This window comes from Colias croceus, chromosome 20 (assembly GCF_905220415.1).
Source record: "Colias croceus chromosome 20, ilColCroc2.1".
In the NCBI taxonomy this organism is placed as follows: Eukaryota; Metazoa; Arthropoda; class Insecta; order Lepidoptera; family Pieridae; genus Colias; species Colias croceus.
The window spans coordinates 1,148,002-1,171,503 of NC_059556.1; the positions used below are offsets into that span (position 1 = coordinate 1,148,002).

The 23,502-nt window shown below is 32.1% G+C and overlaps 1 protein-coding gene across 2 annotated transcripts; it reads left to right on the forward strand.

Annotated features, from left to right (window-relative positions):
* The first annotated feature begins 2,685 nt into the window (after positions 1–2,685).
* LOC123700930 (proclotting enzyme-like) lies at positions 2,686–23,109 on the forward strand. 2 transcript variants are annotated; one of them, XM_045648306.1, is made up of 7 exons: positions 2,686–2,979; positions 19,265–19,318; positions 19,583–20,572; positions 20,690–20,882; positions 21,245–21,405; positions 22,307–22,563; positions 22,836–23,109. In XM_045648306.1, the coding sequence occupies exons 1-7, from the start codon at positions 2,916–2,918 to the stop codon at positions 22,989–22,991; spliced, it is 1,875 nt and encodes a 624-aa protein (XP_045504262.1). In that variant the 5' UTR covers positions 2,686–2,915; the 3' UTR covers positions 22,992–23,109. The 2 variants fall into 2 exon arrangements, with proteins under 2 accessions (XP_045504262.1, XP_045504263.1); XM_045648307.1 differs by lacking the exon at positions 2,686–2,979 and having other exon boundaries at positions 19,265–19,322; positions 22,836–23,108.
* The last annotated feature ends 393 nt before the right edge of the window (positions 23,110–23,502 follow it).

Here is a 23,502-nt window from a genome sequence, read left to right on the forward strand (position 1 = left end):
GATAGCCTATTTTAGCCTTCCTCGATAAATAGGCTATCGAATACTGAATTTTTTAAATCGGACCCGTAGTTCTTGAGATTAGCATGGTCACCAGAGACCAATATTTCAATAAAAACTTCTGGATAAGTTCAAAGACGACAACTGTGTAGGTACAACTATTATAAAAAAGTGTTAAATAAACTATGTCCTTTTTAATCAGCAAGTGGTGAAACTTACCGGTAAAAATCATAAAGTTCCTTTAATAATATACGTCAGTTCAAATTATAAACAACTAGATTACTAGCCCCGGCTTCGCCCGTGGTACATATTTCGCAATAAAAGGTAGCCTATGTTCTTTCTCAGGGTCTAAAGATTGTCTGTGCCAAATTTCATCAAAATCGGTCCAGTAGTTTATGAGCCTATTCATTACAATCAAACAAACAAACAAAGTTTTCCCCTTTATAGTATTAGTGTAGATAACTATATGAGCTCGGAATCAATAGCATAGGAGAGTGAAGCCTATAACTACTTTAAGCATCGATAAAGCTCAGCTGAAGCGTCTATAATACCTACTAATATTTTTCCATTTATGTAAAGTATGACCCAGAAAAGGCAGGTGAAAAGGCACTTCAATAAAGTTGGTATAAAAGACAGGATGGGTGTTATCGACTATCAATCGTCTTCCCTTCCTATATTGTGTGTTACATAATGGAATTTAGGTCAATATAAGCCTTTTATTGGATGAAGAGTTTGACAGTCATGGTTGAAATCTTAATGTGCTAAAATTTCCATGTATATAGGATAGGTAAAATTTTCATTTTAAGACCTTCCTTAAAGGTATACTTACTTCAAACGTAATTTCCAAATAAAATAAAATATATATGTTTTGAAGCATGTTGTTTTTTATTTTCGGATCTTAGTTTTAACCGAATCGCAGTCACTCAGATGGTGAATTCTTCAAATGTTGCCAAACCATGAGCAAGGGCTCTCAGGTTGACAGGCCAAACGTCCTCACTCCTCATTGCTTGCACATTGCCCTCTAAATTCTAATCATGGCTAAGATTCAAGTTAATGTAGAAAAAAAACACTTATTAGTATTACGTACCTATATTATACAGCTTTCGACAATATGCTATTTTGGCAAGTAATAGGTACTTATAGCAGAAAGGTACTATATTTTATAGGAACAAGTATATAGGTATAAGTAGTACCTATACGTGTTACGTTTTCGGGAAAATTGTGAGCGGATGAATTAAATTTGATAAAATAAAGAGTAAAGTAGGTTTTTTGACACGAAAACAAACAGTATATTAATTTTTAAGTAGGGATGGTAGAGACATATCTATTCAATGCAAGTGAAGCAACGCCATTGGAAATAAACGCCAAATATTGAAATTAAGAAAGAGTTAGTTAGGCATAGAATAAAAACAAAATAGAAACTTCAGTGTCATCATGCCGGACCTTATGTTTTGCAACAGTTCCACAAATGGTAGAGTTGCGAGATGTGGGTTTTACGCGTAAATATTGTCATGTTTATATGTATTTCGATATTTTCCTTTGGTTTTAAGAAGAAGTAATTGCAAAACAGAGAATGAATAAGGGTAAGGACCCTTATTCATGAATTCATTAACAAGAAGGTTCTTTTCAAAATTCATAATTGTTTGTTCAGTAATTTTAAAGTTAATTGTTAAAGAAATAAGGGACATAGGTACATGATTAGCATAGTGGTTAGGGATTGTATTATGAATGCGGCAGCTTAGGTTGTGGGTTCGACTTTTATTATATTTAAGAGTAGAGAAGATTATATATTTATCGATGCAATATTATGTATTTATCGATGCATAATATATCATTTTTAGCAGTTGTTTATAAAGCTTTTGAATGTCATAAAACCAAAAATATCAAATTCATCTACTACTAGACAATATAATAGAGTAGAGAAGATTAAATTTTAGATACTGTATAGAGGCCATAGGTACGTTTTATTTGAATTTGCACTAGATGGCGCTGGTAAATATTAAGTTCTAGAATAGTAATGTTATCTGTGGTTTAAGAATATTATCCGTTCATTTAAAACAGCTGTACAATGAAAGAGCATTTGCCTTATATGGATGAATTGATTCCCAAGAATGGTTTGGCACGGGTGTATCCATACATGAATAAATAATGCATTTGGTACCAGTTGAACTAATAAATGGAATATGTTAACTTTTTGGAGTAGATGTAGATCTACATATGTCCCTTTGCAAGGGTTAAGCCGTTAAGAGAGAGAGAGTCTTCCGTGGAAATTCATCAAACTTGCAATAGCTTATTTTATATTATTTTGGAAAATTACTATGACATAGACCAATAGAATTATGTAGAGCTGAGTGAGTACATAACTAATAATGCTTGGCCTACTGGCGCAACATAACGATAAGTGAACAAATTTAAATTTCCATGAGACAAACATTTTAACAAAATTTGATTCTTTACCAGCCTGTACCAAGGATGTGAATTCTTGTTATCGTATTTCATAACGCAGACTCCCAATCTGGGACGTATTATGCACTTAAGGATGGTCCAAACCACGATGCAATGAATCATAGAAATGGCCCTTTTAAATCTGAATATCATCACCATCAAAGATTTGATGCGCTCCCCTCTGATTGTTTGAAAGTAAAAGCAAGAACCAAAACGCGCGCGCCGCATAACGCGCCATGAAAGTGAGCGCGAAACACGTTTTTTTCAAATTCAAAAAAATTCCATCTGACATTTCAACATTCCCTCCAAAACCACACGGTGCATTTTTGACATAACTTTTTTTTTTTAATTTTTCTTTTGGTCGTGGCGTTGAACTTGGCTGTGAGTGCAGAGCCCCCGTTTCATAAGTGATTATACGATGTTACAAACGTTCGTAGTGAAAGTGTAGTGACGTAAACATTAGATCAGACGTTATGGCGGACATTGTGCGTTTGGGGAAGTGCCGTGCCATAGATATAATTTTTTTTATTGTTTTTGGTAAGTTGATTTTGTCACATCTGTAATTTATGGTCAACCATATTGTTTTTTTTTTATTAATTGATTCATAAGTAAACTCTTTTTATTTATTTTGTGTTACCAGAAATCTTAAAATTTTCGACGCAGACCAGCGAAGAAATTTTTAATTTCAAAGAAAACAAGGGGAAGCGTGCAAATAAAACTTGAGTAAACTTAAGAACTTTTTATGATCAAGCATAATTTAAATCTCCGCGATTTTAGATGAACGTATTGCATACATAATACTCATGAATAATTTCATTATACTTATGTAATTATAAATATAATATCTTATGATAAAATACGTAAATTATACGTATAAGTAATATTATAGCTTTGAATAACATATTGATGGTTTAATATTTGGTATTATTAATTTATTTTGCTTTTTTTAAATCTGTTGTATGTATTGCATAGTTGTTTTAGTGCATTTTTACATTTTATTTTAAGAACCCACATATTATGACAAAACAATAATCATATAATTTATCTTTAGATAATTTTAAAATTGTCTTAACGTATGTTCATAACAAAAATTAAGATATCACAGGTTGCCTGGTAGAAATCGCTAAGTAGCGATAAGGCCGCCTTTTTAGCTTTACATTATATTGTCTTTTTAACCGACTTCAAAAAAAAGGAGGAGGTTATCAATTCGGCCGGTATATTTTTTTTTTTTTTTTTTATGTATGTACACCGATTACTCCGAGGTTTCGGAACCGATTTACGTGATTCTTTTTTTGTTCGATGCGGGATGGTGTTGAATTGGTCCCATAAAAATTTTATTCGGATAGGCCCAGTAGTTTTTATTTTATGAGCATTTTTGTCTGTAGGTATTTGTAAATTTTGCAAGTGCAAGTTTGAAGTCGGTTGTTTTTAACGCAGTTATCACTTGTTCTTTTTGTTATATTGTCTGTTTTACTTGGTGCTATATCATAATGCTACAAAGACTTCTCTTTGATTAATTATTATCTTTTTAGCGGCCCGCCCAATTTTTTTTCAACCTTTTAACTACCATAAAAATAACACAATAGATTGCTTTGACTTCACCTGAACTGAAAAATATTAATTATTTCTTTCATTTTATTCTAACAGGTAACAAAAAAGTGTGCCAATTAACGTCTAAAAATATTCTGTAATTGCGTGATAAACATACGAATTTCTTGTTTGTATTTTTAATAAGAAACCTATTAGCGCTACATCATAAAAGATTCTATCTATTTTTAAATTAAGGAGTAGAAAGTCTTTTTTTCTTAACATATTACATGCCCTTACTTTGTTAACATCAAATAACGAACAAAATTTAGTTCATAATTACACAGTTAGAACAAAATTCATAGAAACTTAGAACTTCTTCTTTCCTTAAAGTTAGTTAAAAAAGTAGCTTAAGTTAGTTAAAAAAGTAGTTTTACTAAATAGGTCCATAGATAGGTAACTTTCCTTCGTTACGAAATAACTTGGCTCATTGTCCATTTGGCCATTTTTGTAATTAAACACTGCAGTGAAAGTGACACCTACTTTTCGTCCAAATTCGTTGCCAAATAAGAAGAAAGCCTAATTTAGTGAGAGCTCCAGTTTTTATGTAACTAATTCTATTATAGAAAATTTCTACGCAAGACTTTTTAGGAATGATGACTAGGCCAAAGTATTTATATTGTTTCACCATTTAAAGGTCTCACGATATATTTCAGAGAAAATATTAATCTCTAGCAGACATGTTGCAGAATTAAATTCACAAATAGCCCTACTTTTTAACAAAATCTCGGCTTCATTAAATTTTACCTTAAAAGGCCTTTGTAAATAGATCTAAATCTAAATATATATAATAAGTAAATATAACAAAATATATTTCTTTAAATAGAAATATTTGCCAATAAAAATTAAAAATACGTTTATTAAATATATAAAATTAATAGGCAATAAATAAAACCCATCCAAACGCTGACCCGCCAAACGTAACTTACCTCGCGTGATCGAATCAAAACATTATGTCATTTGCAAGATTTAGTAATCGTAGCGAATTGGCTAGTCAAACAGGGTTCTCGATAATTACTTTTCTTAAATTCTAATACCTAATAAAACGTCGATTTAGTAACCAGATACTTTTGTATTATAAAACAACATTTATATTGCAACTGAGACAGTGACCTTTCTTAAAAAAAATTCATAAGCATATAATTTCCTAAGAATCCACAAATTAAATATTTTTAATGCCTCAAACATATCTTATTCTTGTATACATCGAGCAGATTTTTTATAAGATACTCATAAATTCTAAAAAGAGCTTACTGTCCTTAACTTAGAGTATATATTACAATAGTATAGAGCGAGTGTATTGCACAAATTGCATAGTGCGCATCGTAGGCAGATGAGCTATAGATACTATATAGATGTGTGTGTGACAAATAGGGATGGGTAGATATCAATTGCGTGTTGAACTATCGATAAGTTATGTAAATAAATATGTATCATAAGTAAATTTTATGTTCAATAAGTTATTAAAGGAAAAATATATGAATAAAGTATAAATATGTAATTTTAAATTTGTTTACCAACTGAATAAAGTTTGTTTATTCCATTTGAATATTAAATATTTTCTTGTATTAATTATAAGTACTTTAAAAAATATGTTTGATTGGAATATCAGAAAAACGTGAGTACTTTTTAAATAATAAAGTTAATAAAATAAAAGATCGGGTTTAGTGCTATTTATTTAATAATAAATCAAACAATAATAATAATGTTTTAAAAATGGTAAAAAATATTAAGGAATAATTAATAATTTAAAATGATAATATAATAAATAATATTAATAATTTTTTTATTCAATTTTATCCATTCTACTATCAAAATCTTCAAAATCAATTTAGCGGTTCAGAAAATATATCGTAACATTACATACTTTACATTTACACTATAATACATTCGCATTCATAATTTAGAAAGTGTATCATACAAAACACACCACAAATTTATTAATAATACATTTTTAAAAGAGTTTTAATTTTAAAGTTAAATAAATAATTTGTTAAAATATAGTTCTTCTAGTAAACTTTATATCGAGTACAGCGTTGGTCAGGTCACATCACTACGATCACGTGGCGGCAGTGAGGCGCGCGAGCGAGCCTGCGCGTGTCCGCCTCCCACCTACTCTTCACCCCCGCGATGCTAGATTTATTTTCATCAAATTATGTAAAACAATCGACTTACTGATGAAATTTGATAGTGGATTTCAATTTTGTTTATTTTCTAGTATCGTTTTTGCAAGATAGAACTGCACATTTCACCACGTTTATTCGTAAATATGAAAAAAATCTAGAGCAATGCACTTCGTGAGCACTCAACCACGACTGCGAGCGCTCGCGGCGGGAGCGTCGTGTTGTTCCCACCTGTGCCTACTGTTCCCACTTGGTTGTTCGCACTCTATAGATAGTATATATACTCTAAGGTCCTTAACCTTTGGATAGAGTAAATACTAAATAGCAAAAAAATAAAAAGGAAAATATAATATTCCGAAAAAATAAATTCTATATTGACAACCCTGAAAGTGAGTCACTGACCGGTTCGATTATGTCGTGTATAACAATTATATGCGATAATAGATTTATTGATCAACAATTTGAGATGCGTTCTCATAAATAATGCATCGTTAATTATTATTGTGCTCTTATAATTTGACAAATGTATTATTAGATATTATTGTATATTAAGTATTATGTAGACAATACAGGATTTCTGAACGAACAAATATTTTCTTAATTTCCGGAATATCTTTTAATCAATAGATTGAGTTAACATATTCAAAAGTATTATTGCCTGGACGAAGAAAAGTTTTAACAACTTTGTGCTGTTCCCGGTTTATTAAAATTGAAAAAGCAAAGCTCCTTTCTCTATTTTTCATAAGTGTAGCAGAAAATCTATAAAGTATTAATTGTCATTTATTAGTCAATTATTGCGTAATTAATTTCACTATATCACCCGTATACTAAAGTAAAATCACGACGTAAAATCCCAATGACAACATTGTGACCAAATTGTGACCTACCTCTACATTGCTTACGATAAAATTCTTTAAATAAATTATTTATTAGAGAACAAAAAATAAACATGTACATGCAATTATGGAATAACTTAGTACTTAGTTAGTTACTTACATATTATAACTAAAAAATAAACCATACAATTAATTGCAGAAATTGTAAAGTGTACCTATTTCTTAAAACTGTCGATTTAAACAAAAATGATTACACAAACTACAATAGTCTATTTTGTTAATTAATCAATGACCTATAATTTCCTCCATAAACAAATCCTGTATGAAATATAAAACTGTTCATTAAAGCAGATGAATTTATCTCGAAGAAGTTGTATTAATATATTTCTCACCGGGCATAATTAAGAACAGTTTTTGCCTTCAGAGTCCCGTTTTATCAAAACCTTATGATTCCAATTAACGAAAATACAGTACGAATACGGATTACGTAGTTTATTATCAACTAACTGTGCAAAAGTAATGCAGTCTTCATTACTGAAGGCTTCGTAAAGTTACTCGATTCCTCAAATTAAGCTTAAAATTTAGGCCAGGTTCGTTGACTCGAAAAGGGAACAAAAGAAATGATCGAGCCGGTTTAAAATCACCTGGTGAGAATTTGGTGTTTCGAAATTATCGCAGTGTACGGTACAGGGAGTTTATTTATTTTCTTTGCATATATTCATAATTTAAGTGTGACTTTCGTGTTCGTAATTTTTGGTTCACTTACGCGGTGTTATTGAACCTTCTGTGGTGGATTTTTGATGTGATATTTTTTTAACAATACTTAATGTAAAGAAGAAGGTTCTTATGTGTAAATGCAACGTTATCAGTAGATTATTATTAATGTGTGTTGATGTTTTGGTTTTGAAACCTTCGGAAACCGTAAAGAGCATACCTACCTATTTTTTTTTATTTGAAAATAAATCTGATGGTTTATAAATAACGTATATCTAAGTAAACAATGTATAAGTCTAATTTTACAATTAAATTGAGAAGCTCTAGCTCCACATTTCGCAATAACTCTGTAAAAAGAAAATCAAGTACTTATAAAAAATTAATACTAAGATTTGGTGCACTTTCTTTAAATAATTTTAACCTTATACTATCATACGCACTAAAAACGACTGTGTCATTGTATTGAACCGGATTGAAGAAAAGTTATGCCACATCCGTTAACATTGTCTCAGTTATGTAAGATTCGATTAACATAAACACAATACTGAGTAAGTTCCTGAAATATATTGTGTAAGAGAATTCTTGTGATTTAACAATTGAGTTATGTTTATTTTGACGTTCAATTTTTGTAAATGGAAGTAGTAAATAACATCTTTGTGAATGATTCATCATCATCATCATCATCATCAGCCATACGTTCCCACTGCTGGGAAACGGGCCTCCTATGAGGGTACAGGCCATAATCCACCACGCTGGCCAAGTGCGTGTTGGCAGATGACACATGTCGTCGAACTTTTTAATTATTCGACATGTCGGTTTCCTAACGATGTGTTCCTTCACCGTTCGAATGTGAATGATTATGTTTCATTAATGTTCCATAAAGACTGGATTATGAATAATTAAAATCTATAGTAACTACATATAATGATACTTTTTTTTGCTCTATTTGTTTAAGGATTTTAATGAAAAGACGACGTCCATCCATATTCAATGACTAATAGGCTAGGAACCCTTATTTTATTTTTAAATTATAAAATTTAATAAAACTACACCTGAATATAAAATTAAAGATGATGCTGTTTCAAACCGAAATTTGCATTTTAAATTTCCTATAATCTTCGGTAATTTTCATAACCAATTTAAAGTTTTCCAGGAATCAAAAGCACAGTTATTCGATGTAGGTACTATCTACATAATATAAAGTACCATGACGTGTAAATCCCAAGAATATTTTACGTAATTGTTTTATGTTTCATAACTGAGTGTAATAAAGTATGCAGATGCATTTCGTATCACTTATCGATTTTACTCCGCTCTACCACACGCTCTACACAGGGTAATGAGCACTTTAGTCATAACTAGCTTACCACCCGCGGCTTCGCCCGCTTTGTCTAAAACCTAATAAATTATATACTGAAACCTTCCTCTTGAAACGCTCTATCTATTAAAAAAAACCGCATCAAAATCCGTTGCGTAGTTTTAAAGATTTAAGCATACATAGGGACAGGAAAGGCGACTTTGTTTTATACTATGTAATGATACTCTACATACATCAATGTTAAAACTACAATTATTTATTAAACAGTATTTAATTTTTATATAAACAAAAACTCATATCACTTATGTAGATATTTTGTGCGTATAGTCAGTAGTCTTAAATAATGCAAGTGTGGGTAATCACATTTTAATAATTATACAACGTTTTTTAAATTTGTATTCGAAATAATGCACGTCTGTAGTCTGTAGCTTACAGAATCATAGCAGCAAAACTCATTATAATCATCAAAATCCTATATTGTTGTTCCTAACAAACAGGCTCTATTTTGAAGGATACCTTATTAGATTGTTATTACAAGGAGCCGAACGACCTACTTAGTTTCTAAACCATTTCGCTTATCTAACGACATCCAAGATTCGCAGATTAGTAGGTACGCTAGAACGCAGTGACATCACACACTTTCACTTATGGCGGTCAATGAGTCAGGGGATAAGGCTGGTTATACACGAACCGGTGACAAGCAACGATTAGCACGTCGTGTTTAAACGATGCACTGTTGACTGATATTCTTAATTCGTAACGTAATTTTGTAAGTTATAATTAGATTATGATAAAGAAAAATTACAAGAAAAACTGTTCATAATACCAGAACAAATCCATTATATTATAAGTTTTATACAATTCTTATACAGCACATATTACAAGTATAAGTAAGGTAGCCTAGGTAGGTATTACTATTATTATATTATATTACCTGTGATACTGCGAAACCCATAGAGATATAACAGAAAGAGCAAAAGAGATTCGATTTGCGGAGATAGGATGTGGGTAGCTGAGCGATATAAATCAATATAAAAACTAGCGTAATAGGATGTCTACAGGAAAATAACATTACATTTATTGGCTACGACCGATTTTCTGATAGCCTTAACAATAAATAAAAAACACATACAATTTTACTACGGGTAATTCTCATTTGGATAGTTCTGTTCTTGTCTACTTATATAAATGACTAGCTTTCTACCCGCGCCATTGCCCGCGCAGTTAAAGAAAAACCCGCATGATTTCCGGGATAAAACTTATCCTATGTCCTTTCTCGGGTATCAAAATATCTCTATACCAAATTTCATGCAAATTGGTTCTGTAGTTAAGGCGTGATTGAGTAACAGACAGACAGACAGAGTTACTTTCGCATTTATAATATTAGTATGGATTATACATTTAATTCATCATTATAATATTATTCAAAATTGATCTATACTATGACAATTCCACCAGCTCTATAAAAAGCTTCATTTATTCAAAAAAACGGTATTAATTATCATATTTTTCACGTAATTATCTAATAATGGCATGGCTTTAATAACTCTACCCTAGGGCCTAGACAACAGAACATTTCTCCTTTCCTAAAAGCTAATTTCTTGTCACATTGAGATTACAACTTCAAAACAAATGTGTCGTTCCAATGAGTAGTCACTAGGCGAAATATAAAGAAAGGTTATAAAATACATAATGTATGATGCATTGTACTTTGCTCAATCAGATATATCCATTAAGTTTCACTTAAACGTTTAATAAAAGAGAAATCTGCATACTAAGAACAAAACCTTCGATGTAATTAAGGCTTAGTCACTACGGACCAAACCCCAAATTACATAATTAAATTTGAAGTCCATTAAACAAAATAAAACAAAAGCATTTGGAAGCACTAGATGTTAATTTTTTATTCCTTGTTCCCAAAACTATTTTCTTAAATATTTTCTTGTGTACAGGAACGCAGTTTATTTAGTTCTAGGTACTTCAATAAAAAATGGCTTGAAATGTATTTTTGTACGCTAAAATTTTATTATGCTACTAAATATAATAGACGGTTAATCTAATCAAAGTGTTAGTTAAACTTTATGGCCTTAGATATAGCGGCATAATGTACAAACTATTTTATATGTACATACATATTCTTATATATTGGCCAATATAAGAAGAATTCCTAATTCTAGGAAGATTTCTGAACCTACTTTCACTTTCAACTTTTTTTAATAAAGATGCATAGTAAAGGAATTCATATATAAGCAATTAAACCTATACCGTAGTAGGCACAATAAATTTTGTATATTTACATAACGGTTACTCATGAATGGAGTTACCAATATTACGCATGCAAGTAGGACGCGAATTGCATACAAAATATATTATGTGAATGCGTATTTTCCCGAGGTCACAGATTATGAAATTGACCCATTTCTGATGGTCCGGCACGCGCAATTATTTTTCATAAATTATTAAATCACGTGTTTTCCCAGAGCACTAAATACATCAGTTTAAGTTGTTTGTTTTAATTAGATGAATAAGTTTGCATTTTAGTATTTTCCTGAATTAATTTCACCCATACACACACATATACAACGGCAATGTTCGGATTATTTCTACCATTATAATATAATCGTAGAAATAATCCGAACATTGCTGTAATTGTATAATATTATTATATAATTAAAATTTATTTACTAATGTTTTATTCCAAACAATTTACCTTACTCTACCTTTTTTTAAAGTGCGGAAATCAAAATAAATCTACACAAAACGTTTAAGAGCTGTTCTAAAATATATTTTGTTAAACAAATTATTCACAGTATAGGTAGTAGGTACCCACTTGGTCACAGAGTCATTATTAACAATAAGAAGAAAATTTTAACGTTTCAAATTTCGCAAGACGTAAGTGCCGTGTAACAATGGTCGAAACTTTCACAAGTTTGCCGTTAAATGGAACGTGTTTACTCCATTTGTCAATTAAACTATCATTAATTGTTTAAATCTCAGAGGTTTAAATCTATTTATTTACTCTATGATTTCGTTATTTTAGACCTTGGCTTCCGAATACTTATGTATCCAACTCCTGAATTATGCCATCATCAGTACGATAAAAGCTATATTATAATTCATATGTCATTAAAATAAATTAAAATATACAATATGTAAGGCCCTTTTCTTTACCCTTCTCAGTCTATTATATTTTTGAAGTGAAAACTTCTTTAGCGGCGTTGGGTATAAAATATTAAACTCGCGTCAGGACACGTGGCCTGATCCAAAAAGCGTAAGACGGATCCCACCAAAAACATAAATGTAAAAATTGGAGCCGAGTTCAATCGTTGACTTAATTTGCCAAAAAAGAAATGAGATCTAATTAATGTGTGCCAAGTTCTGCAGACAGTCCAGAAATTTATTTACAAAGATGTATTAAGTTCTTAGGTTGACTGAAAACTTAATTGTTTTATTTTCCCTTAGAGAACAATGTTTATTCCAAAATATAACTTTTTTAATTTGAATAATATAATTATTTTCACAAAGCAAACAACTAATGACCTATTGAACCCCATAATTTGATGAGGCTAGTTTTTAGAACTTCACAAAATATAAACAGTATGTAAAACTAGCCTCATCAAATTATGGGGTTCAATAGGTCATTAGTTGTTTGCTTTGTGAAAATAATTATATTATTCAAATTAAAAAAGTTATATTTTGGAATAAACATTGTTCTCTAAGGGAAAATAAAACAATTGAGTTTTCAGTCAACCTAAGAACTTAATACATCTTTGTAAATAAATTTCTGGACTGTCTGCAGAACTTGGCACACATTAATTAGATCTCATTTCTTTTTTGGCAAATTAAGTCAACGATTGAACTCGGCTCCAATTTTTACATTTATGTTTTTGGTGGGATATCATTACTTTTTGTACAGAAAATTACTCTGCAAATTTGATTTACTTTATGAATATAATACTTTTTATATACGATTTTTTTTATATTTTTTCTTGCGGATTCTTTGTATGGTTTGTTTAGTATTATTTTCTATATTTTCTTGTATGTTATGAATGTCAGCGCACATTGCCCCGTCATTATCTGCAATTTTTTAAACTCGTTTTCTGTTTAAAAAGATTACATGATTTTCTAAGCATCCAGCGTGAATATGTACACACACTATTACAAAGATGCAAAGATCGTTGTAGAAGAATCGTCGCTTTACTCCATGACGTTACGGTATTGCCATGACGAGATTTTGAAATTTTACTCTAAACGCGCCTAAAGATGTTTCACTTATAATTACGCAAATTAAATCATTTCGACCTTCGACAAAGCCTTCTTCCATTACACTGAAATTAAAAATAAACTAAACACTCATAAATAAAGAATAAAGAAATGTGAATTTGTAAAATTATATATTATTTTTAACTGTATGAGCAATATTTTTATTACAATTTTCTTTTATTTTTCGTTTAATAACAGTTTTGAATAAAGAAATCATGCAATCGAAGTAATCCGCCCTAGCGATACTAGCGCGAGTGAGTGGGATGTCAGAGGCGCATCGAATCTACAGATGTTTCGCGCTAAAATGTGTAAACTTCAATAATCTATATCTCAGTCATTTATTGATGGATTTCAAAATTTTTTTCGGCCACTGACTAGTTTTGATCTATTTTTTAAGACTAGTAAGGTGAATATAATATTTTCTATTTTTATAAACTTTTCCATTTTTCCATACAAACAAAATTAATGTCATTGAAAAAAAAATTAAATACAGATAAATTCAGTATTTTCTGATTTTTTCCTTTGTACACTCACTATTACCTAGTTGATTACAAAATTTGAACTTTCTAGGTCATCTGGAAGTGGGTTAGGTTTTGTATATGTCTATAAGTCAGTCAGTCTTAAAAATTGCGATTTTTGGATATTAATATCTACGCAACTGTTTAATCTGTATTTATGAAATTTAAGGTTCTTGTTTATCTTGAGATCCTCTTGATATGTACCAAATTTGGTTTATTTAACTTAAATAGTTTTCGAGTTATAAGGGGGTGAAAAGTGGCTCGAAATGGTTCGTGTAAATATACACACGGCTGCTGCTCGCCAGTTCTCTTCGCTTGAACTCGGCTTGACACGCTGCCGCGTGTCTAGATACCATTCCAAAATATCAAACACTAGCTGTTGCCCGCGACTTCGTCCGCGATTACGTCGTTTTTCGTCATTCGTCGTTTAAAAAAAAATACGCGACACTTTATTTTTGAATGTTCTTAATTATTGTCTCTTATAAAATTTAACTACATTAAAATTGAACACTGATAAGAAAATCTTAAAATCTAAAGACAACTGAATGAATGTGATTTAAATTCTACATTACTTAGTATTTCAAATAATAATCTAAATTAAATGTAGATTAACAGTTTGAGCGCACCATTATAGAATATGTACCTAAGTATTAAATTACGTCAGTATACATAGTAACTTTACTAAAAACACGATGAATTTCTTTCGCGCTCGGTACCACAAACTAAGCATGTTTGTGGTACGTGGCCCGCGTCACTTGACCCCCCGCGAGTTCCCCTCCGTTGCTATGCGAAAATACATTCGTTGCTCTACTGTAGGAAAAATTGTAATACTGTGGCCTGGGCGTTATAACACGTCCAGGGAGTTCCTGAGTGCCGATATCACCATCTTGAGGAAAAGCTTCTAATGTCGATTTAAAACTGCATACATACGAATTAACCTGTTCTAAAATAATTGTGAAATGAGTTCAGTTTTAAATTTGAGAAATATTGATTTCTTGTATTCCACTATTCGTTGTAGTCGAATACAAAATATATTTAAACAAACTTAGGTTGTCCTTCAGGCAAAAGGGATCCTATCAAATGGTAAACTTGACCTTGTATCTTAAAAGTAAGCATGAAAGGACCTTCTGATAATTATTGAGCACCAAAGGATCATTTGAAACGCACTACTATAAGAGCGAATATTGTCTAATAACAGTTTAGATTGCACAGTATGTTCGTCTAAAAGTAGTGATTTCAAAGGTTCCGGTGTATCTTCAAACGAAAGCCGTCTCCTTACTCCACTTTAAAGCATGTAAAGCATGCAAAGAACATACTACGTTAATATCGCCTATACAGAAGATGATCTGTAATAAATTGTGAGGTTATAAGCAAACCCACTTTTATATTTGTCGGACCACACCACTGAATTCGTAGATTGTTTACCTCTAAGTCATCAAGACTATGACGAAATCGTCTGCAGTAAGACGGGCCTCTCGCTATTCGTCCGTTTTCAGAGACTGAATAATTTCAATTCTTAATCTTTCATTAAACAAATATTAATCGTTCTTGTCTCAAATAATTGTAATATTCGCGTCCCTACTCTAGTCATTGCTTATGCTCATGTTCATCTTCAAGAGATCGAATAATATTATGATACACCCTATCATTTGTCAAACGGTCTTCATATTGAGTAAAGTTTCAGATTCTCGAGATAAAATATGACTGTCGTGATCAGTAGTGAGACGTAATTCCCTCTCAGTGAGGGTTTCGGTCTAACGGGATAATAGGGGAAACCGGGTTTGTTTGTCTCACGGGTTGGTTGTCACAGCGGTCTTAACACAAAACTGAACTATCGAATAATTCTGTTGAAAAGCGTGGCAAAAGCGATACAGTGACAACGCTGTCCCCACTTCGCGTCAGACCGCCCCGATCTGCCGTGAGGGCCTTTTTTTTTTAGTGGGGAAATCTTGCATAGATACCCACGGCCTCCGGGGAAGAGGCCGTGGGTTATGTCGGATTCCTACCGACCAAAACCCCACTGTGTTCCGTCGAGCCGCATCAACGACAGGGCCACGGGTATGTGTAGAATTCATCCGTGACTGCCGTGAGGGCCTCACAAGTGTTTATAGTTTTCGCACAGATTTTTAATGATATGAGGACCGAATATGGTCCTCATAACATCACCATCAGAAAAAAGGAAATATTTTTAATTGTGAAAAAATATTAATATGATTAACACTATTTTAACATAAAATATTATAAGTCTGTGAGTGTGTAAAAAAAAGACGGGTTGCACTCCGGGAGTGCCGGCAGAAGTGAAAACTTGATTATTAACGTTCAGCATGTTTGATATTTTGGAATGGTAGGTATCTGTCTTACGCATGGAATATAAGGGCTAAAAAAACTAACATCCGTCTTACGCTTTTTCGATGGTCACGTGTCCTGACGCGAGTTTAAGATTTTATACCCAACGCCGCTAAAAAAGTTTTCACTTCAATAAATCCAGCTAATAACACATCAAACTTATGTTTATAATTAAGTATACGACATGAAAATATATTAATTACCAAGCAATAATAATACAGATAAATACTGAACATAAGTATAATAGTTAGTATTAAGTAGTATTAGTTAAAATATACTTTGACTGTTAGTCAAAGTTTATTTTTACTAACAACATGTAAATGAAGAAGAAATAATAATTACCAACGAACTAACCTTTTCTATAATACTTAACACGGCACATTTTTCAAATTATCTTGCTCAACTCTGCTCAAAAATTTGAGGGTTTTGTTGGAACTTTAATGTGTCAAAACTATGATATATCTAAACTACGATACTACTTGAAATAACTTGCATGCGGAAATGCTCATTACAATTGTGAATCTAAAGAATAACTAACAACATACTATTCAATTTTATTGAGCTGATGAATATCTTTTGCCTGGAAGAGATCACCGTCTCCTAATAAATATACTGTGTTTTCTTATTAAATCTTTACATAATTTATTTTATTTAGTAGTTTAGTTTTTGTTATTTTTATGTAAAAATGAGCTTGAGCAATGAGATATTTGGCAAAAGTATACATAAATTTTTTATAATTTCAGGACCGCAACTTAAATGGGGCGCTCGGAAAATATGCCTATGGGTTATTAATAGAGAAATGATACACAACAAAGTTATGTTGGATCCATTTTATTTATAAATAATGAAAATGATATATTTATAAAATATAAAACATATTAGTTATGTAAAATGATTAAAAATAAATAAATGAAGCAACTACGATTCAAAGAAAACATCTTTTTCAGTGTGAAAATGCTCTTAGCAATCCTGGATGATGAACTGTATATCATGTAGGTACTCTGATCCCAGTACGGTCGGTACCTCGATAGCCATAACGATAAATATTATAATCAGATAACCGCAAAGTCAAAATAAAAACATTACTTGTACAGTTGTGAGTGCAAAATTTACGTTTCATTTGGCAATAACATTTTTTCGGTACTAAAACGTAGTAGTTTGATATGTGGCTGGCTGCCCCTCCTCTCCTTCCTGAAAAATATCCTCCAAAATTTCCCGAGATACTTCCAATGATTGAACCATTATGATTAACACTATTATTGATATTGATCAATGATTGAACCATTGGACGTTGGACATTAACTTCAGTCAAAAATTAACGAAGCGGATGATTACTAATTTCCACTTAATCCTCGCTGCCACTATCTTTATCATCAAATCATCAATTTTCAAGTGGTGTTGTAAAATTGTCAGCAGAAATCGTCTTCCAAAGGCGATATAATTTTATGAGCATCGAATCTGTAAATAAAAAAATCAAAAGTTAACTGTAAATCTATAAAAAAAGCTACTTACAAATAAAATTTTATCAAAAACTACTGTTCCCAATGCACCTCAAAATCTTGTAAAAGTCATATATAAAAGAATTCATCAATTCATCATTTTATTATTTCATTCAAAAAGTGTAATAATATAATACCAACAAAACACATGAATTGCTATCATTATAAAAAAATAAATACCTGTATGTAACAACTTACCTTTAGTGGGAACGCATGACGGTGAAAATTCACAAAACACTAAGATTGCATTTGATATTTTTGGTTTTATGGCATTCAATAGTCAAAAGTCGATTTCTCTGTCCCTATGTCCCTTTGTATGCTTAAATCTTTAAAACTACGCAACGGATTTTGATGCGGTTTTTTAAATAGATAGACTAATTCAAGAGCAAGGTTTTAGTATATAATTTATTAGGTTTTAGACAAAGCGGGCGAAGCCGCGGGCGGTAAGCTAGTAAATTTATAAAACACGAAGATTTTTAAAATTGTAACTAATGAACACAATCAATATTAGATTAATTACTGTAGATAATGGAATAATAAACATCTACCCTCACTTTAAAAAAATGTAGTATATTTATTATTTACACGAAATATACCTTATAGGGAAGGGAAGATATGGGTTAAAGAGTTAAATAAATAACATGATTATATTTAAATTATTAATTTTCAACAGTGTATTCAGTAGTGTTAACATGTAAATTGATTTGATTTTTACGAAATCTCATAGATGGCGCTGTTACAAAATTAACATTATACAACTTACATTCTTTAAACTATGTTTCTCTTCCCAAGTTACTTAAATGGCATAATTTTTATAGTTTCAATCTAGATATTGTCAAACAACATTTATATATTATGCGTCATTTAATTATTAATTTCCAATAGTTAATGTGTGTTTGATTTTTATAACACTGGCTATAGATGGCGCTGTTTCAAATTTGTCTTTATACTGCTAAGATTCATTTAACTGTTTCTCTGCCAAAATTACATAAATGACGTAGTTTTTATAGTGTAAAGGTAGATAATAGCATGGCTTACTCAAAAACAACATTTAAACATGAGTCTTTAGATTGTACGCTGTCGTAGTACACGGAATATGTAAGAAAAATAAAGGTTCACAGCTCCTCCCCCGTAGGTGATAGCTTGATAATATGTAGCCTATAGCCTCACCCGACCTGTTAGTAATATTCATGCAAAATTTGAAGTCAATCTATGCAGTACTTTTCGAGATTAGCCCAGACAAACATACAGACAAACAGACAAACAGACAAACAGACAAACAGACAAACAGACAAAAATTCTAAAAACTATGTTTTTGGCTTCTATATCGATTATAGATCACGGCCCAAGTATTCTTTTAAAAAAATATTCAATGTACAGTTTTGACTTTCCTACGATTTTATTATATGTATAGATGCTGAACGTTAATAATCAAGTTTTCACTTCTGCCGGCACTCCCGGAGTGCAACCCGTCTGTTTTTCCCCGTCGTTAATCCATTCCTTATTTAATAACTCATTTGTAGAGGCTCTATTTCTACAAATTTTTATGAGCTGATTGTTATACTATGTTAATAGTGTAAGAAATTACTTTTCTAACTTCATATTATTATTTTTTCAGGTACCTCAATCTTCACAACAGAAATAACATGTCAACAGACTGTTCTCCACCCGGGTAGGTACGCATCAATTTTACTTTACAAAATATATTTTTATTCCAACACTGATTAATTTATTAAGCTTTAAATTATCCACTTAACTCGTTTACCAGACATAATATACAATAATGTCTATGTAAAATTACAAAATATGGAAAATTTAGGTACATAATAGTGACAATAACAAATCAATGTTCATACATAATGATAAACTTTCCAATGGAACAATCTACCGATTGCACATAATGTGTATCTACTGATAATTTCAAATTATTTTTCAGTCCCCTTCAGACGGATAACGGATGAAACAAACCCATATCTACAAAGGCACACGCACTGGAATCAATATTCCGTACCAAGAAAAAGGTCTTCAGATTCCACACAATATTACCAAAATAATCCTTATAGTCAAGCATATTACCATGAACGACAGTTCATGTCACAAGTACCCAACAACCAACAATACCCTCAATATTATGATGGTAGATCATCTGTAGATTTAATTCACTCAGAAAGTATTCAAAATCCAAACGATGGAAGATTACTATCAGACTCTGCATTCACAAGAATATCTGAAACTCTGGGAGCAATTAACACAGTTGGTCATTATCTCGTCGATGTGGTCAATGATAATAATGATCGAACGGAAACCGATTCTAATTTACAGCAGTTACCCCAAGCTCTCTACACGATAAGCAAAAATGTTCTAGGGCGTAACGTTACTGACAAAATAGCACCTATAGTAAAGAAAGCTTTACCTAGAGTTCTACCAGATGCTCCTATAACAAAAATAGCAACGGCAAATTACAATGAAAATGATGCCAAGTCGTGTACGACACCTGAAGGAGAGGATGGTGTGTGTGAAGACTTGAGTAACTGTCCGCAATTACTGCTAAACCTTATTAATCTCAGAGAATCGTTGTGTTTCAAAGACCTATTTGTACCTGGAGTATGTTGTCCACGTGACGCAGTTGTGCCTTCTACGCCAGCGGTGGAAAAGCCTGTTTTAACGACAACTAGTAAACCGACTTACTTGGTTCCTGTAACGACTCAGAGGCCTGTAACTTTGACAACAAATAAACCAACGACGAAACCTTCAGCTGTTTTGGTTCTAACAACTAAGAAACCAAAAACAACTACGCCAAAAGTAACTACGCCGAAACCGACTAGAACAACTACGGTCACTACTTCCCGACCACCGTCTACTACATCTTTTTACACAGTTGCACCACCTATTATCGCTAATTACTCCAACATTGTGGATGTTAACGGTATGCTATTTTTATTTCTATGAATTTTTAACAATATTTAATATTTATTATAACCTTAAAGTCGTATTAAATTGAGCACATATTAATTTGTTAACTTTTTCATTATTAATTTTCCAGATTGCGGTCAACGCGAAGACGAAGGAGGTCGTATAGTTGGTGGAACAGAATCCAAACCTGGCGCCTGGCCATGGATGGCAGCTATCTATCTCCACGGGAACAAGAGGAGAGAGTTCTGGTGTGGAGGCACTCTGGTGGGGCGACGACATGTGCTCACAGCCGCTCATTGTACAAGGGACTCGAAACAGAGGCCGTAAGAATTAAATTGATTTAAAATTAAACATTTTTTTGGATGTTGATAGTGAGTAGTACTTGTTAGAGTCTAGTAGTTGTTCGTATTGTTGAGACAGTACGATTATGGAACAGTTAGACTTGATGAAGTTCTTATTTCTTCATCTTACGGAACATTTACAGAACTTTTAGGTGGTACATACTACATAACATAATATCATAAAGATAAAAAAAAAGAATTTATTTCTTTGTTAAATAAAATTAAACAAGTCTAAGGAACTGCCGTTACAAATTGAAAAATGTTGTGAAATTTCAATTGATCAGCTAGCAGCTATTCCATATTCCCATATTATCAAAATAAAATTTTATTTTTAATATTTTCAGTTTTCCCGCCCGCCAATTCAGCGTGCGTCTGGGTGACGTAGACTTGGCACGTGACGACGAACCCTCCCGCCCGGTGACGTTGCGGGTGACAGCCGTGCGCGCGCACGAGCAGTTCTCGAGGGTTGGCTTTTATAACGATATCGCTGTTTTGGTTCTGGCTGGTTAGTATTTTCGATAATATATGTGTACCTACTAGAGTAGTTCAGTAAGAATATGGAAACTTTATTTCACTGGTCGATTTTCTTTTCGTCAAACTTGTAAATGAACATTCTGAATGTTTACCAGTACAGAATACAATTGGTGACGACATAATATGTTGAAAATAATTTAACCTAAGTACATGAAGATTTTTTTAAGACACTTTTCATGCACTTTGCCAAAGTAAGTATTTAAAATACTTAAACTCTGTATCACTACATAGTATAAAACAAAGTCGCTCTCTCTGTCACTTAGTCCCTTTACATATTCTATCTTTACATGCTTTAGTTTTTAAAACTACGGATTTTGATACGGTTTTTTGAAGTGAAAACTTCTTTAGCGGCGCGTTGAGCACTTTTTCTATAATGGGTATAAAATCTTAAACTCGCGTCAGGACACGTGACCTGATCGAAAAAGCGTAAGACGGATGGATATCAAACATGCTCAACGTTTTAATAATCAAGTTTTCACTTCTGCCGGCACTTCCGGAATGCAATTTTTTTTAATAAATAGAGTCATTAAAGAGAAAGGTTTTAGTATATAATTTACGCTTCGCCCGTGGTACATAATATTTACGTTTTCTCTAAATAAGAACCATCCTCGTACTTCAAGCAATATAATAAAAAAAGAATTATCGAAATCAGTTCAGCCGTTCTCGAGTTATGCGCTTACCAACACATTTTGCGATTCATTTTTATATTATAGAAGATTAGGCACAGAACTATATCGAGATATAGTTCTGTGAGATTAGGTTATAGTCAAAGCGAAGCGAAGCCGCGGGCGGAAAGCTAGTAATGTATATATTTATGTTCTTTACATGCATTGCTTCTGACTTATATTATAATTTATACCCATACTTCACAGAAAACGTCCAAAAATCAAAATATGTGATACCCATCTGCCTCCCGTACGGCGACCTTGCCCGCAAGCAGTTCGACGGCTCTGTAGCTACCGTGGTGGGCTGGGGGACCACGCGGTACGGTGGGGGGGAGAGTTCCAAGCAGTTAGAGGCTAAACTACCAGTATGGAGGAACGAGGAATGTGACAGAGCGTATTTCCAGCCGATAACAGATACTTTTCTGTGCGCGGGATACGCGAGGGGTGGGGTTGATGCGTGTCAGGTTAGTTTGAAGATTGTTTTTATGTTTTTGTATACATAATAGAAAAAAAATAAGTTCCATCATTGTCTAACCTAAGGCCTAAACTTAAGACCACACTTAAGACAGTAGTTTTAATTAAAAACTCTTTCGTTGACTTTGGCGGCAAAATATTATATCTGTGTTCTAAAAGAATAACTAAAAGCTTTTTATAAGAACTTTTTTGAAGACGACAATATAGGCAGAGATTTAGTTTATTTGCTAAATTTTCTAATTTACTTTTACTATTTTCACAGGGAGACTCAGGCGGCCCGCTAATGTTGCAAGCAAACGGTCGGTGGACTCAAATCGGCGTTGTTTCGTTCGGAAACAAGTGCGGCGAGCCCGGCTACCCCGGCGTCTACACACGTGTGACACACTACCTCAGCTGGCTGCAACAGAACTTAACATAATTAATTTAATTTAATCACTAAACTTTAAATTATATGCACCTTATATTCTTTTTTTTTTAAAGTGAAACTTTTATTACATCGTCTCAAACTTTTTGGTCCGTGTAGCGCATGTCTCGTGACGCAGGATACGTACGATAATTATCGTACAAATACGATAATTTTTATTATAGTTAAATGTCTATAGTGTGAAAAAAAGTTTCACTTTTACCGTGGTTTCATAAAACCACACAAATTTTTTTTTTTTTCTCATGTGGAAGCTTTATAATATAAAGATAATTTATAGAATTTAGTAATAAGAAACAGTCCGCTAAAATCAATAAGTTTAGATGATTAGATCTAATAATATTCACCCAGAAGTCATAAATTAAGAAATTTAATACATATTTTAGACTGATATTTAATTTATTTAACTAATCTTTGTTTCAATTTATTACCTTCTTACAATAATCGACTATGTCGATACCTAGTAACTGAAAATCTAAGAATAATGATTATTTCCTTACGGTGTAAT